Source organism: Puma concolor, chromosome B2 (genome assembly GCF_028749965.1).
Source record: "Puma concolor isolate L17-30 chromosome B2, mPumCon1.1.hap2, whole genome shotgun sequence".
In the NCBI taxonomy this organism is placed as follows: Eukaryota; Metazoa; Chordata; class Mammalia; order Carnivora; family Felidae; genus Puma; species Puma concolor.
The window spans coordinates 35447678-35462998 of record NC_141671.1 but is presented as its reverse complement, the minus strand read 5'-3'; the positions used below and the strand labels follow the sequence as shown (position 1 = coordinate 35462998).

The window sequence follows — 15321 nt, the reverse complement described above, 5'->3', positions numbered from 1 at the left end:
ATGAGCTAGGGGAGGGGCAGAGAGAGAAGAGAGAGAGAACCCCAAGCAGGCTCCATGCTGTCAGGAGGGAGCCTGACTCACGGCTGGATCCCATGAACCGTGAGATCATGACCTGAGTAGAAATCAAGAGTTGGACACTCAACCAACTGAGCCACCCAGGTGCCCCTAGTACCTGCTTTCTATAAGAATAGCAGATAGGTTTCATGTCCTAGGCCAACTCTGACTGACTGACATTGGCTGCCTAGAAAATTATATTAACACAGATTCTGATGCTACATCACAGCTGAGCAAGAAAGAGTTTTATAGATATTTGCCACTTACATGGTGGAAGGAAGAAATGGTATTAAAAATGAGCGATAATGTATTTGTATTTGTCACTATTCTCAGATTTGAGCTAAGTGTTTTACATGTCTTATGCAATGTAATTCATTCAAAACACTGCATGTTGAGTATTACTCACTTTTTATAGATGGGGAAACAGGCTCAGAGAGTTTAGTTAACTTGTCCAAGCTCACACAGCTAGTGAGTGGCAGAGCCAGGATTGAAAGCCAAGGTCTTCATCCCTAGGAATCATGCTCTTTTCACCACATCTCCTGAAGAAGAGGAATTTTCCTGAGCTCTTGAAAGAGATGATGGACATGGATTGGCAGAAATGGAAAAAAAAAATTTCTGTGCACAAGCACAGAAACAGAAATCACACAAAAGACAAGAAGCTAACTGGTCCGACCAGAGTAGTGGTGCCTACTGGGCAGTAATGACCAGACATTCTAGAGACCCAGTGTCCAACTGACTGAAAGCTTGGAAACAAAAAGCTTTTAAAGTTAGAAGATTGGTTCTTCCAAGTTTTTTTTCTGAGGTCCCAGTGCAGTGGCAGATGAAATGCGAACAGTAGTAGGTTCAACACTTGTTTATCTTTACCCATTTTCGTCACTAGGCTCTGTAAGTTTTCTTAACCTGCCTTCTTAAGGGAATTGGAGCTCACCCTCTGTCCATCAATTTTCCTTTTTTTTTTTAAGTTTATTTATTTATTTTGAGAGAGAGAGAGAGCACGAACGCAAGCAGGGCAGAGAGAGAGGGAGAGAGAGAGAATCTCAAGCAGTCTCCATGTGGTCAGAGCAGAGCCTGACTTGAGGCTCGATCTCACGAACCACGAGTTCATGACCTGAGCCAAAATCAAGAGCCGATGCTTAACCAACTGAGCCACCCAGGCAGCCCTGTCCATCAGTTTTCTCATTGTTTTTTATTATAAAAAATGGGGGGTGCCTGGTTGGCTAAGTCAGTAGAGCATGCAACTCTTGATCTTAGGGTCTTGAGTTCAATCCCCATGTTGGGCATGGAGCCTACTTGAAGAAAAAAAAAAAGGTAGATTGCAAAAGTCTCAAGTAATAAAAAAAAATGCATACATTTTAAAGTATTGCCCCAACTTTTAATTCCATTCCCCAAAGGTAACTTCTTTTTTTTTTTTTAAGTTTATTTATTTATTTTGAGAGGACAGAGACAGAGTGAGTGCGGGAGGGGCAGAGAGAGAGGGAGGGAGAGAGAATCCAAAGCAGGTTGTGTGCCAATGCAGAGTCCAACATGGGGCTTGAACTCACCAAATAGTGAGATCGTGTTCTGAGCGGAAACCAAGAGTTGGTTTCCAGCCTGACTGAGCTACCCAGGCGCCCCTAAAGATAACTTCTGATAATAGTTTGGGGTGTAACCTTTTAGATTCTTTATATATTTAGAAATACAAATATATAAGACACATATATAATTTATATATTATATATGTATAAGTACATATAAAATACTTTGTTATAACATTATATTTAATATGTAATATATGATACAATATGTTTATAACTTATTATATATAATATATACTATATATATACTATAATATAGTACTTTACATGTACATATGCATGTATAACATCTAAATCATTTATTATATACACTGAACTTAATAGAAACTAAATTTGTCTTCAGGATTACATATAATATAATCTATTATAATACATGTATATATAATATATTTCAGGATTACATATATACATATTTACATTATACATACATTATATACATTATACATCTATACATATACATACATACTATATGTATACATAATATATATATTATACATATATACCTATATTATAATAGATTATATTATATGTAATCCTGAAGACAAATTCAGTTTAATCATTCTTAGTAAAGACAAAAGTCGAAGGCCAAGAAGTTTGAGCTGGAGTTTTTTAAATTGTCTTTTCCTTTGTGAAAAGCCACATTCCTCACTGGGATGTTAACATCTCCTTAAAGGGGCTATCAAAGCTTGCAACAAAAGGGGCTTTAAAAAGGCAAAAGCTTGTTCTGATCACTTGGTCACTGTTAATGTCACATTGATAAGGTCACTAGATTCTGGGGCAAGAACTTTAGCTTAAGTGCTCCTGAAGAAAGAAGTGTGGTCTAGTACCTGTACAGAGCTGCTGAATCGACACCAAGGACTTCCTTGTATCTTCAATTATCAGTTGATGAGAAAAAGAGAGAAGTTTATCCAAGGGGCCTAACTGAACTTTTTTGTTGGAAGCCCCCTGGAGAGTGCCTAATTGACGCCATTGTGGGTTGCCTCTCACTGTGGTTTTCTTTCATCTGAACCTTCTACAGCTATCAATGGGCTTGTTAGGTTTCGGCTTCATTGCCACTTACCTTCCGGAAGCGGCAATCAGCGCTTACCTGGCGGCCACGGCACTACACATTATTCTGTCCCAGCTGACTTGCATCTTCGGGATTGTGATTAGCTTCCACTCTGGTCCCATCTCCTTCTTCTATGTGAGTAATTTCTACCTTCACCCAGAGATACCAGTGCCCTCCCCTTGCCTCCAAAAGGAAGTGGACCCGAGTGGAGAGACTGCTGCATAGGGAGCAGAGCCAACACCGTCCTAGACATAATCTCAGCTCTTCTAGATTTACAGTCTGAATTAATTGCAGATGCCGGTTGGACCATGTTGCATACAGTTATAATTTAACATGTTCTCAGTTCATTACCATTTTGCCCAGCCCTTTTAAACAAACACGATTTGCATTAAACTTTGGTTTTTAGAATACTGTAATCTATCATAATTCTTCCCATTACATGCCTCATAACAGACATGTATTCTAAAATATCTAAAGAACACAAAATGGCTAAGTAGTCCCTTAAAAGAACGGTGTAGGAGTCACTCTAAAGAGCATATATGGTCTAGAAAAAATAGTAAAGAATAGGCTGTAAACAGAACTCCTGGGTCCTTTTCCATTGTACTGAAACACATAAAGTGTATTCTCTCCTTATTGGGCATTATTATATTTTAATATCTCTTTTTCAACTTAAAAAAATGTATATCCTCCCATTTCCCTTCACTGTGCTAGTAATGCTCATAACGACCTTTGTGCCTAAGGATTTCTTTTTGAACTAATCTTGAGGGAGTGTCGCCTTCTAGATTTAGGCAATTCTCATACCCCTTTCTAAGCCTCTGTAATTTTGTTTTCTTTCAGAACATAGTTAACTACTGTGTAACTCTCCCAAAAGCTAATTCTACGAGCATCCTACTATTTCTAACTGCTGTTGTAGCCCTGAGAAGCAACAAATGTATCAAAATGTCCTTCAATCAGTATCCCATCGAGTTTCCCATGGAAGTTTTTCTGGTAGGTGTTTTGATGCCCCCAATTCACGGTTTAGATCATTTAAAATGCCTACTTTCTAAAAAAAATTTTTTTAATTAAAAGCAAGCAACCTAGGAAGGGAGAGATCAGAGGATCTCTCTATACTATAGGAGTACTCTATACTATATACTATATACTATAGTATATACTATATACTATATAGTACTCTATACTATAGTATAGGATCTATACTATAAAAATGATGTTTAAAAAACATATGTTAAATTGTGACAAAGCAGAATATATTTAATTTTAAGTACTAGCTTTTATTTGTAAAACATGCTTATTTTTATTTTTCAACAAATTTCTTATTTTTTAAGTTGATTTATTTATTTTGAGAGAGAGTGTGTGTGTGCAAAAGCAGGGGAGGGACAGAGAGAGATGGAGACAGAGAATCCCAAGTGGGCTCTACACTGACAGCAATGCCCCGTGTGGGTCTTGAACCCACAAACCATGAGATCATGATCTGAGCCAAAATCAAGAGTTGGATGCTTAGTGACTGAGCCACCCAGGTGCCCCAAACATGCTTTTTTTTTTTTTTTTTTTTAACGTTTTTATTTATTTATGGGACAGACAGAGACAGAGCATGAACGGGGGAGGGGCAGAGAGAGAGGGAGACACAGAATCGGAAACAGGCTCCAGGCTCCGAGCCATCAGCCCAGAGCCTGACGCGGGGCTTGAACTCACAGACCGTGAGATCGTGACCTGGCTGAAGTCAGACGCTTAACCGACTGCGCCACCCAGGCGCCCTAAACATGCTTATTTTTAAAGTATTTTTCTCCATTGCTTCTTTTTCATACTATTTCATAAGTAGTTTTTTTTTTTTCCTTATGAAAGCAATCCAGGCTCATTTTAGCAATTTTGAAAAACATAAGAAAAAAATAGAAGAAAAGAAAGTCCTGTGGCTGCACCTCCCGAAATCAACTACAGTTAATAATTTGGGGTTTTCATTTATTCACTGTTTCCTTCTTTCAAATATATGACAGGCTTATGCTCAGTGTTGGTGAATTTCCATCTTCTTCTATGTAGAATTTTGTTTCTATTTTACTTTTTTTTTATTTTTTAAGTAATCTCTATCCCCAATGTGGGGCTCAAACTCACAACCTTGAGATCAAGAGTCACATATTCCGCTGATTGAGCAAGCCCATGCCCTTGTTTCTTATGTATGTATGTATGTATGTATGTATGTATGTATGTATGTATGTTTATTTATTGGGACACCTGGGTGGCTCAGTCAGTTAAGCATCTGACTCTTGATTTCGGCTCAGGTCATGATCTCACGGTTCATGAGTTTGAGCCCCGTATCAGGCTCTGTGCTGGCAGTGCAGAGCCTGCTTGGGATTCTCCCTCTCTCCCTCTGTCTCTGTGCCTCCCCTACTTGTGTTCTCTCTCTCTCAAAATAAATAAATACACTTTAAAAAGTAAATACTTATTTTTGAGAGAGAATGCACGGGCTGGGGAGAGGCAGAGTGAGGGAGAGAGAGGAGAGGGGCAGAGAGAGGGGGACAGAGGATCCGAAGTGAGCCCTATGCTGACAGCAGAGGGCTTGAACCCACGTACGGAAAGATTATGACCTGAACTGAAGTCAGATGCTCAACCAACTAAGCCACCCAGGCACCCTTGTTTCTATTTTAATAGTGTTGTGATCATTCTGTTATTCAGCCTCCTTTAATCCTCACTATGCTACAGTAGAGAAATTGAGGGAGATGAGATGTCAAATGGATTGCCTAGTCCGTGTCACTAGTAAGTGGCAGAGCTGGGGCTCACCACTATCTAATAGCAATATTTCTTCTTTCTTTTAAATTGTTTTTTTAATGTTTATTTTTGAGAGAGAGAAAGAGACAGAGCATGAGCAGGGGAGGGGCAGAGAGACAGGGAGACACAGAACCCGAAGCAGGCTCCAGGCTCTGAGCTGTCAGCACAGAGCCTGACGCGGGGCTTGAACTCATGAACTGCGACATCAAGACCTGAGCTGAAGCTGGACGCTTAATCGACTGAGCCACCCAGGCGCCCCTCTTCTTTCTTTTAAAAAAGTCCACTGATAAAATTAATCTTTTGCAATTATGATTAACATTTTTACAATGATAAAGACATTTTCATAAATAAAGCTCAGGTTTTTAAAGTCAGCATTTCTCATATTAGGATCACTGAGTGCTTGGGTGTCCATGAGAATTAATTCCTCCTTAAGAAGTGTCCTGTTGCAGAGATCCCAAAAGTTCACCAAACGTCCATGTATTCCCGTCTATTTCCCAGGTGCCCCGTAGTTAGGCAGAACCATGTGACTTTGGGGCCAAAGCATAGGAGAAAGGGTGTGAGTCCCCATGTTCTTTCTTTCCCTGGTGTGATAATCATAGGACTGTATGTTAAAATAATATAGTCCCCCAGGTGGAATTAGCCTGGATCCCTGAGGCACTATTTGCAAAGAGGTTGCCCTGGAGAGACACTGACCCACAACACTCTGTGAGGGCAAAAAAATAACACTAAGATCTCATGGTTTGTATGTTACCACAGCATAACCTATTCTATACTAAATAATCCAGGTCTATACTCTGCATGATTGAAAGAGGATGGGAATTGCTTTGGAAATTGAGACCAAGCTCTATCTCATAACTGTCGTCTACTGCTTGGAGACGTGCATATTCTTCCTTCCTTGGAATAGTTGAAAAGCTATTAATTCACAAAGTCCAGAAACGGAAAGATTACTTTTGTAGGAGACTTTCCCAATCACTGTGCAAAAATAATGGTGCCCTAGAGCCCAGGGGACAATGTGCACATGGAATATGAGGAGCAGGGTCACAGGCAACCTCTCCTTTTCACGGAACCCAGCTCAGCTCTGGCACCCTTGAGCAAATATTCCCAGTACCACAGCTGAGGCTTTGGAGTCACCAGCAGATGGCATCTGTGACGCAGATATGAGTCCTCTCTCTCTCTCTCTCTCTCTCTCTCTCTCTTTAATTTCAGCTTTATTGAGGTATAATTGACATCTAAAGTGGTAAGAGATTTAAAGCGTACATCGTGGTGATCGCACGTGCATATATATTGTGAAAGGATTCACCCATCTAGTTAATGGACACTTCCATCACCTCACGTATTTATCTTGCGTGTGTGTGCATCTGTGCTGAGAGAACATTTACGTTCGACTCTTAGCCAATTTGTTTTTTTAAAGTTTATTTATTTTGAGAGAGAGAGAGAGAATCCCAAGCAGGCTCCACACTTTGATGTGGGGCTCGCACCCCCGAACCTCTCGAGATCGTAACCTGAACGTTTAACTAACTGACTGAGCCACTCAGGTGCCCCCCTACCGTTAGCAAATTTCAATTATACAGTGCAATGTTAGCAACTATTGTCACCATACTTTCCACTAGATCCTCAGACCTTATTCATCTTAAACCTGAATGTTTCTACGCTTTTATCAAACTTTCCCCATTTCCCCCACCCACAGCTCCTGGCAACCACTTTTCTACTTTCTGTTTCTATGAGTGTGGCTGCTTTGTTTTTGTTTTTACTTATTTATTTTTTAAATGTGTATTTATTCTTGAGAAAGCCCAAGTGGGGGAGGGACAGAGAGCGAGGGGGACAGAGGATCCAAAGCTGGCTCTGCACTGACAGGCAGCAAGCTCGATACAGGGCTCGAACTCACGAACTGTGAGATCATGACCTGAGCCAAAGTCAGACGCTTAACCAACTAAGCGCCCTGTTTTTGTTTTTAGATTGCACATATAAGGGATACCATACAGTATTTGTCTTTCTCTGTCTGGCTTATTTCATTTAGCATAATACCCTCCAAATTCATCCATGTTGTCACAAATCAAACCCCTCTCTCTCTCTTTTTTTTTTTTTTTTTTTATCTTAGAGAGAGTGTGATTGCGGAGGGGCTCAGAGGGAGAGAGAGAGAGAGAGATTGAGAATTTTAAACAGGCTCCACGCTCAGCGTGGAGCCCAACGCAGGGCTTGGTCCCACCACCCTGGGATCATGACCTGAGCTAAAATCAAGAATCGGATGCTCAACTGACTGAGCCACCCAGGTGCCCCAAATCAACCCTCTCTTGAGAGACAGCAACAGCAGGAATCATAGTGACATTCCTTCAAGCAGCCTCAAAGGCAATGAATGTTAAGTTACGAGGAAAGGCAATGAGTATAGAGGGTGCTGTGGTTGACTATGGCTGACAGACTAGTTTGTGAGCCACAGTTAAGACATTCCTTTGGGGAACGCTGTAAATGATTAGGATGCACCGTGGAGTCAGGTGGGGGAGGAAACTGAGGTCCAGCAGTAAAAGTCAGTGGAGACTTAGAATTGTTGCAGTTGAGGGACGCCTGGGTGGCTCAGTCGGTTAAGCGGCTGACTTCGGCTCAGGTCATGATCTCGCGGTCCATGGGTTCGAGCCCCGCGTCGGGCTCTGTGCTGACAGCTCGGAGCCTGGAGCCTGTTTCAGGTTCTGTGTCTCCCTCTTTCCCTGACCCTCCCCCATTCATGCTCTGTCTCTCTCTGTTTCAAAAATGAATAAACGTTTAAAAAATTTAAAAAAAAAACATTAAAAAAAAAGAATTGTTGCAGTTGAGACCTTAAACTTTTTTGTGACCTACTTTATACTCAAAGGTTACCAAAGCCTGCAATGCATTCCGTATACTTATGTCAAGTCAAGTGATTGGGAACACTTTCTGCCAAGGAGCAAGGGTTAGAGATATCATTTCGAACTGGGGAAAGACCTCCATGTTTCCCCTGGCAGTGAAGAAAATGGGAGAGGGAGGGTGAGAGCTGTTCTGCCTGAGGGTATAAAAAGCTTCTTACAGCACCCACCAAGACACTACTGTCTGGATGTGCTGGAGGAAGAACACCCACCAGTCTGTCCTTAACACAGTAGCGTCAAACAGTAAGGGAAAGTTTCAAGGCAATATCTGGGACCCAGGTAGAATACACTGATAAATAATTCAAGAATCCTATAGCTATAAGAGATGATGCATATTTTAGGTTCATAATTTACATATATGTATATGTGTGTGTATTTGTGGATGTGTTTATGTAAGTTGTACGGCAAACACCAAGAAAGCATCAAAATAGCTGTCTTTGGGTGATTTGTTTCTGCTTTTTAATTTTTCATATTTTCTCTGTGTTCCTTTATAAGCCAATACTACCTTACATCGGAAATAAAAGAGTTCCTTGGCCAGTGTGTACACTTCCTGTCCCTTAACTAGGTAAAGAACAAAACTCTTCTCTGACTCAGGCTATGATCCAGATTCTTCTTTCCATTCCGATCTGTAGGGTTCCCCGGTGTTTTCATCAGATCACAGCATCACAGGCAAACCAATTGCGATCCTGCTTGCTGTCTGGTTGAACTTGCAGAGCAGATTTATGTGTTGGTAGGGAAAATGGGGTAAAGCAGCTCCATATTTATTATTCTAAGACCTAGGTGTTGAGTTCTACCGTCACTGGCTTGATTTGCTTTGGTGTGAGGTCTCTATAAGGTGTCACAGCTGCTGGGTTGTCTATTTTCCTGCTTGTTGAAATGGAAGGGAGACTTGCCATTTTAGGAGGAAATGAAAGGGGGATTAAAAAAAAAAAAGGCAAGTAATTGCTTTGCTGAAGACTTTTTCTTTGTGCTGTCAAACGCTGCTCCATTATTTATTATTAAGGGTTAGTGGGTTAGTCAGTAATGATTCTCAGTATACCTCAACAATCCCCCAACGGATTCTTTATATTGACACAGAGTACCTAGATCTAAAAACTTTCACACCTGAGGCCTTTGTGTAGCTATTACCTGAAAACATGTTTATATTGGGTCCAGATGTTTAAGGTTGGTGAGGACATCCATTTGTTCCCATTGTTATGTCAGAGACCAAGGCTGAATTTGCTTTTCATTCCGGCTACAGTGCTAACAAGAGGTTCGGGAACCAAGAGCCAGAGAGGATTTCTGCCATGCCTGCTCCACGGACCTGGCCTGACTCTCTCTCCAACCTTCATGTGTAGGGAGTGCCACATATCTCATTCCCTGTCTTGCCAGAGGCTATAAGCTCTACTCCTAGAAGCAAAACATAGTATTTAGATGATCATATGCATTTTTTTTTTAACCCCTACAGATTCTTGGCTTCACTGCATTTGCAAACAAGATAAGCATAGCCACAGAAACCAGCAGGATGCTCATCGATATGATTCCTTATAGGTCAGTAACTCCACTTTTCAGGATTACTTTTCCCTATGTGTTAACCTTCGCTTAGCCTCTGACCAGACAGCCTGATTGATGGTCTCCACTAGCAGTCAAATTTGGGTAATGGGCTCAAATTCATTTTAGAATACAGAAGCTCATGAAGGAGGATGGGCTAAGACAACCCTGTGTTTTGTCTTTGCTCAGCCTCTTAACTCTCATAGTTGAGCCAGTCTCCTTACACAAGGAAACTGTTGGATGTGCTGGAAACCAGAGAGATTCACGAAGTTTTTTCCGCAGTACATCATGAGCCTTCTCAACCTCTGTACCCATCTAACTAACCCTCAAGGATGGGACAAGAGATGCCTCTTTTCCTGGCCTCTCTCCTGGAGCTCAGTGCTCAGGAGATGAGTGTTCCTTTCTGTCTTCACCCACTTAGACTGAATCGGGGTCCTTAAACATTTTCTTACTTGGTGTAGGAAGCTATCTTCGAGTAGTCTGGCATATGCAGTTCTTAAGGACTTGCGATTAATTTACATTATAATTCTTACCGGTGACTATGCGTCACTCTTGCTTCTGTTAAGAAAGTTTAATTTCCGGGGCGCCTGGGTGGCGCAGTCGGTTAAGCGTCCGACTTCAGCCAGGTCACGATCTCGCGGTCTGTGAGTTCGAGCCCCGCGTCGGGCTCTGGGCTGATGGCTCAGAGCCTGGAGCCTGTTTCCGATTCTGTGTCTCCCTCTCTCTCTGCCCCTCGCCCGTTCATGCTCTGTCTCTCTCTGTCCCAAAAATAAATAAATGTTGAAAAAAAAAATTAAAAAAAAAAAAAAAAAAGAAAGTTTAATTTCCGTAACCCTGATCAGATGCGAGCGCTGGATCCTAACCACTCGACCAACAGGGAACACCTCGTAACCTTGATCGGATGAATCACTTTGGCTAAGGAAGGAGCTACGCTGCAGTTTCTCCACCCACAGGCAGGCTCTGGAAGAGCATCGTTCATTTCCTAAGGCTGTTCAGTAAGGAATACTGCAGAGTCCGCGAGTCTGGCAGACTCCAGGATAACACAACGTAGGCTACTTTGATGAAAGCAGATTGGATTAGTCTCATGTCCTACCAGTTAGTTCTCCGTGAAATCTGATGATGACTAAGTCACTTGAAATTCTGTTCAATTAAAAAAAAAATGTGGGGGCGCCTGGGTGGCGCAGTCGGTTAAGCGTCCGACTTCAGCCAGGTCACGATCTCGCGGTCTGTGAGTTCGAGCCCCGCGTCGGGCTCTGGGCTGATGGCTCGGAGCCTGGAGCCTGTTTCCGATTCTGTGTCTCCCTCTCTCTCTGCCCCTCCCCCGTTCATGCTCTGTCTCTCTCTGTCCCAAAAATAAATAAACATTGAAAAAAAAAAATTAAAAAAAAAAAAAATGTGAGCAGACCACCGAGGCACCAGGAAGTGCAATGGTAAATAAGACTGAAAAAAATAACAATAACAACAATAAGACCGATGTTTTGCATAATTATTTTATTTCATTTGCACCTCACAGCAGTACTCCTTTTTATGGCTGAGGAAACTGAGGCTTACCAAATTTAAATTACTTGTCCGTGATCACAGTCGGTCAAGGGCAGAGCTACTTTTGAACCCATTTCTCTTTAATTCCAAAATTTATGATTATAATCACTCTATCATACACACTCAGTATGCTTCTGTTATTGATGACTTAACAACCACACAGTCAACTTTTGCTTATGTTTTATCCTAAGATTCAGAGTATAGATAGACAAGTGAGCATTTCAAAATGTAATTTTAGGTATTGCTTTGAACTTCCCTTTTTTTTATTGTAATGTATAACCATTTATACACTTTATTTTTTTAATTTTATTTTTTATTTTTTCAAATTTACATCCAAATTAGTTAGTATATAGTGCAACAATGATTTCAGGAATAGATTCCTTAGTGCCCCTTACCCATTTAGCCCATCCCCCTCCCACCACCCCTCCAGCAACCCTCAGTTTGTTCTCCATATTTATGAGTCTCTTCTGTTTTGTCCCCCTCCCTGTGTTATATTATTTTTGTTTCCCTTCCCCTATGTTATCTGTTTTGTCTCTTAAAGTCTTCATATGAGTGAATTAATATGGTTTGTGTCTTTCTCTGACTAATGTCACTTAACATAATACCCTCCAGTTCCATCCACATAGTTGCAAATGACAAGATTGCATTCTTTTTGATTGCTGAGTAATACTCCATTGTATATATATACCACATCTTCTTTATCCATTCATCCATCGATGGACATTTGGGCTCTTTCCATACTTTGGCTACTGTTGATAGTGCTGCTATAAACATGGGGGTGCATGTGTCCCTTCTAAACAGCACACCTGTATCCCGTGGGTAAATGCCTAGTGGTGCAATTGCTGGGTCATAGGGTAGTTCTATTTTTAGTTTTCTGAGGAACCTCCATACTGTTTTCCAGAGTAGCTACACCAGCTTGCATTCCCATAAACTTCCCTTTTTATTATGTATTTATCCAAAGTTGCTAAAGATTAGAAAAATTGAACAATTTAAGTTAGTTCTTTCTGTGTCCGTGTCCGCTTTTAACCTAAGCTAAGAAAGAATTAAATGTGAGAGAACATCAAAAAGAAAAAAACATAAATATTTAAGGTTTACTAACATAGATTTAGGCAATAGATTTCATTTACGGTATACTTCTTTGGGACAGCCACAGTATATATTTTTTTAAGTTTATTTATTTATTTTGAGGGGGGGAGGGGCAGAGAGAAGGAGAGAGAGAATCCCAAGCAGGCTCTGCACTGTCAGTGCAGAGGGGCTAGAACTCAAAAACCGTGAGATCATGACCTGAGCTGAAATCAAGAGTCAGACGCTTAACCGACTGAGCCACCCAGGTGCTCCTGGGACAGCCACATTCTTTTTTTTTTTTTTTTTTTTTTTTTTGTGGGGGGGGGGGAACAGCCACATTCTTAACTAACTTCTTAAAAGAACATAAAGGGGAAATTTAACAAAAGGTTAAATATCTAACTGCCTTTGAGTATTTAGTTATATTTCTAACTAGCTCATTACCTGGAAAACACCCAGGTGCTTGTAAGTTATAAGTATATAATAAAGAGGGAACTAACATAGACATAGTTAAATGGTGAAGGGAAAGATATTCAAAAATAGGAATTTAGATTCCTGTACATAATAATGGTATGAAATAGGAAAACAGGAGGAGATAGTGCTTTGAGTACTTTAAGTGATGCTTCCTACTTTAAGGAAAATGAAATTAAAAATGCATAAACTAATAAATTTTAATTAGATAAAGGATTAAAAATACATCACAAAATTTATTTTAAAATAATTTTTCCAAGTGGTATGTAATACATCGCTCATTTTACTGAATTTAGATTTTACACAAAACTTTAGAAGTCAATTTTGAGTCATAAAACTGTGTCTTGTTGAAATGATAAAAATAATCAAAAGAATAAACATTTCAAATAGTAAATCTCATCTAAAACACTTAGAAGATTTTTTTTTTACTTAGAAAATAAACCTAGAGGTATAGAAACCAAAGCATATTTGTGCTTCCAAACTCAGTTTAAAGGATTATTCTATGAATCTATGGGAAAATAACACTGGCCCCCAAATCGTGAAAATTTCTTTTCCTTTTTTTAGTCTGTTAATGTCATGATTTATTTTTGAGTGTTAAACCAACATTTCATCCTTAGATAAACCTCACTTGGTAATCGTGTATTATCATTTTATATATTGATTCACAAAGATGTTGTTAAGAATTTTTGCATTCATGTATATGAAGAATATTGTCCTGAGAGTTTTCTTTTCTTGTAATATCTGCATCTGGCTTTAGTATCAGAGTATTGTAGACATCATAAAAGGAATTGGGGTGTATTCTCTTGTCTTTAATTTCTGGAAGAGTTTCTATAGAATTGGCATTATTTATTTCTAAAATATTTGGTAGAATTCATCAGTGAAAATATTTAGGCCTGCCTGGAGTTTTCATTGTGGGAAGGTTCTTAACCAAAAATTTAATTTTTTTTCTACAAATTTAATTTTTTAATAGTCTATTAAGTACAATTATTATTAAATTACATAAGCATTGTCTATAATTCAGGTTATCTATTTCTTCTTGAGAGTACTGTTAGTTTTTGTGACTCACAGAATTTTTTTTAATGTTTATTTATTTATGTATTTTGAGACAGAGAGAGAGCATGAGCCTGTATGAGCAAGGGAGGGTCAGAGAGAGAGGGAGAGAGAGAATCCTAAGCAGCCTGCCTGCTGTCAGCACAGAGCCCAGTGAGGGGTTTGATCTCACAAACCATGAGATCATGACCTGAGCTGAAATCAAGAGTCAGATGCTTAACAGACTGAGCCACCCAGGCTCCCTGGTGATTGAACAAATTTGCCCATTTAATCTAAGTTGTCAAATATATTGGTAAAAAGTTATTTATGTTCTCTTACTATCTTGTTTTAGTAAACAGCATTATTAATATATAATTTATATACCATAAAATTCACCATTTTAAAGTGTACACTTTTGTGGATTTTAGTATATGCTCAAAGTGGTACAACCATCATCACCATCTAATTTCAAAATATTTTATCACCCCCAAAAAGAAACCCTGTCCCATTTGTCCCTCTCCTTAGCCCTTGGCTACTACTTTATCTACTTTTTTTTTTCTTTTATTTTAAGTAAACTCCACACCACATGTGGGACTTGAACTCACAACCCCAAATTCAAGAGTCACATGTTCTACCTACTGAGCCAGCCAGGTGCCACTCAATCTATTTTCTACCTAAGGATTTGCCTATTCTGGAATCATAAAATATGTGGCCTTTTGACTCTGGCCTCCTTCACTGAGCATAATGTTCTCAAGATCCATCCATATTGTACCATGGATCATTCCTACTTATGGCTGAACAGTATACTTATGGTATATATGGATATACCACATTTTGTTAATCAGTTCATCAGTTGATGGACATTTCAGTTATTTCCAGCTTTTGGTTATTATGAGTAGTGCTCCTATGAACATTCAGGTGCCAAGTTTTTCTTTGAGTACCTGTTTTCTTTCCTTTTGAAGATATACCTAGAAGTAGATTTGCTGAGTCATATGGTAACTCTATGTTGAACTTGTTGAGGAGTTACCAAACTACCCTCCACACTGCACCATTTACTTTCCTGCCAATAATGCACAAAGGTTCCAATTTGCTCCTTCTGGTCACAAAGGTGCAGACAACAAGGTGAGCAGTCATTGTTGTTGCACCTCACTCCCACTGTTTCAAGTCCCTCCCCCTCTGGCAAAAGTGACTTCCAAGGGATTTAAAGGACTGGCACCCCATTTTTTCTTCTTCATTTTTTTTCTTTTTCTCCCCTTTTGGAAGTCATACATTAAAGATTAGGACATTAAAAAATACCTGCACTTACAGGGAAAATTAGAAAATAACCACACATGCCTGGAGAAAGGAACAGGCTCAGAAAAGACCTGAGAAAACCTTAAGT

The 15321-nt window shown here is 39.8% G+C and overlaps 1 protein-coding gene across 3 annotated transcripts in view; it reads left to right on the top strand.

Annotated features, from left to right (window-relative positions):
- The window catches only part of SLC26A8 (solute carrier family 26 member 8), an 85471-nt gene that overhangs the window by 37647 nt on the left and 32503 nt on the right, over positions 1 to 15321 (top strand). For all 3 annotated transcript variants that reach the window (XM_086706687.1, XM_025925743.2, XM_086706685.1), the window contains exons 6-8: positions 2647 to 2811; positions 3514 to 3663; positions 9757 to 9839. In XM_086706687.1, the coding sequence (XP_086562813.1) occupies positions 2647 to 2811; positions 3514 to 3663; positions 9757 to 9839 (398 nt within the window). The remainder of the gene's footprint in view (positions 1 to 2646; positions 2812 to 3513; positions 3664 to 9756; positions 9840 to 15321) is intronic.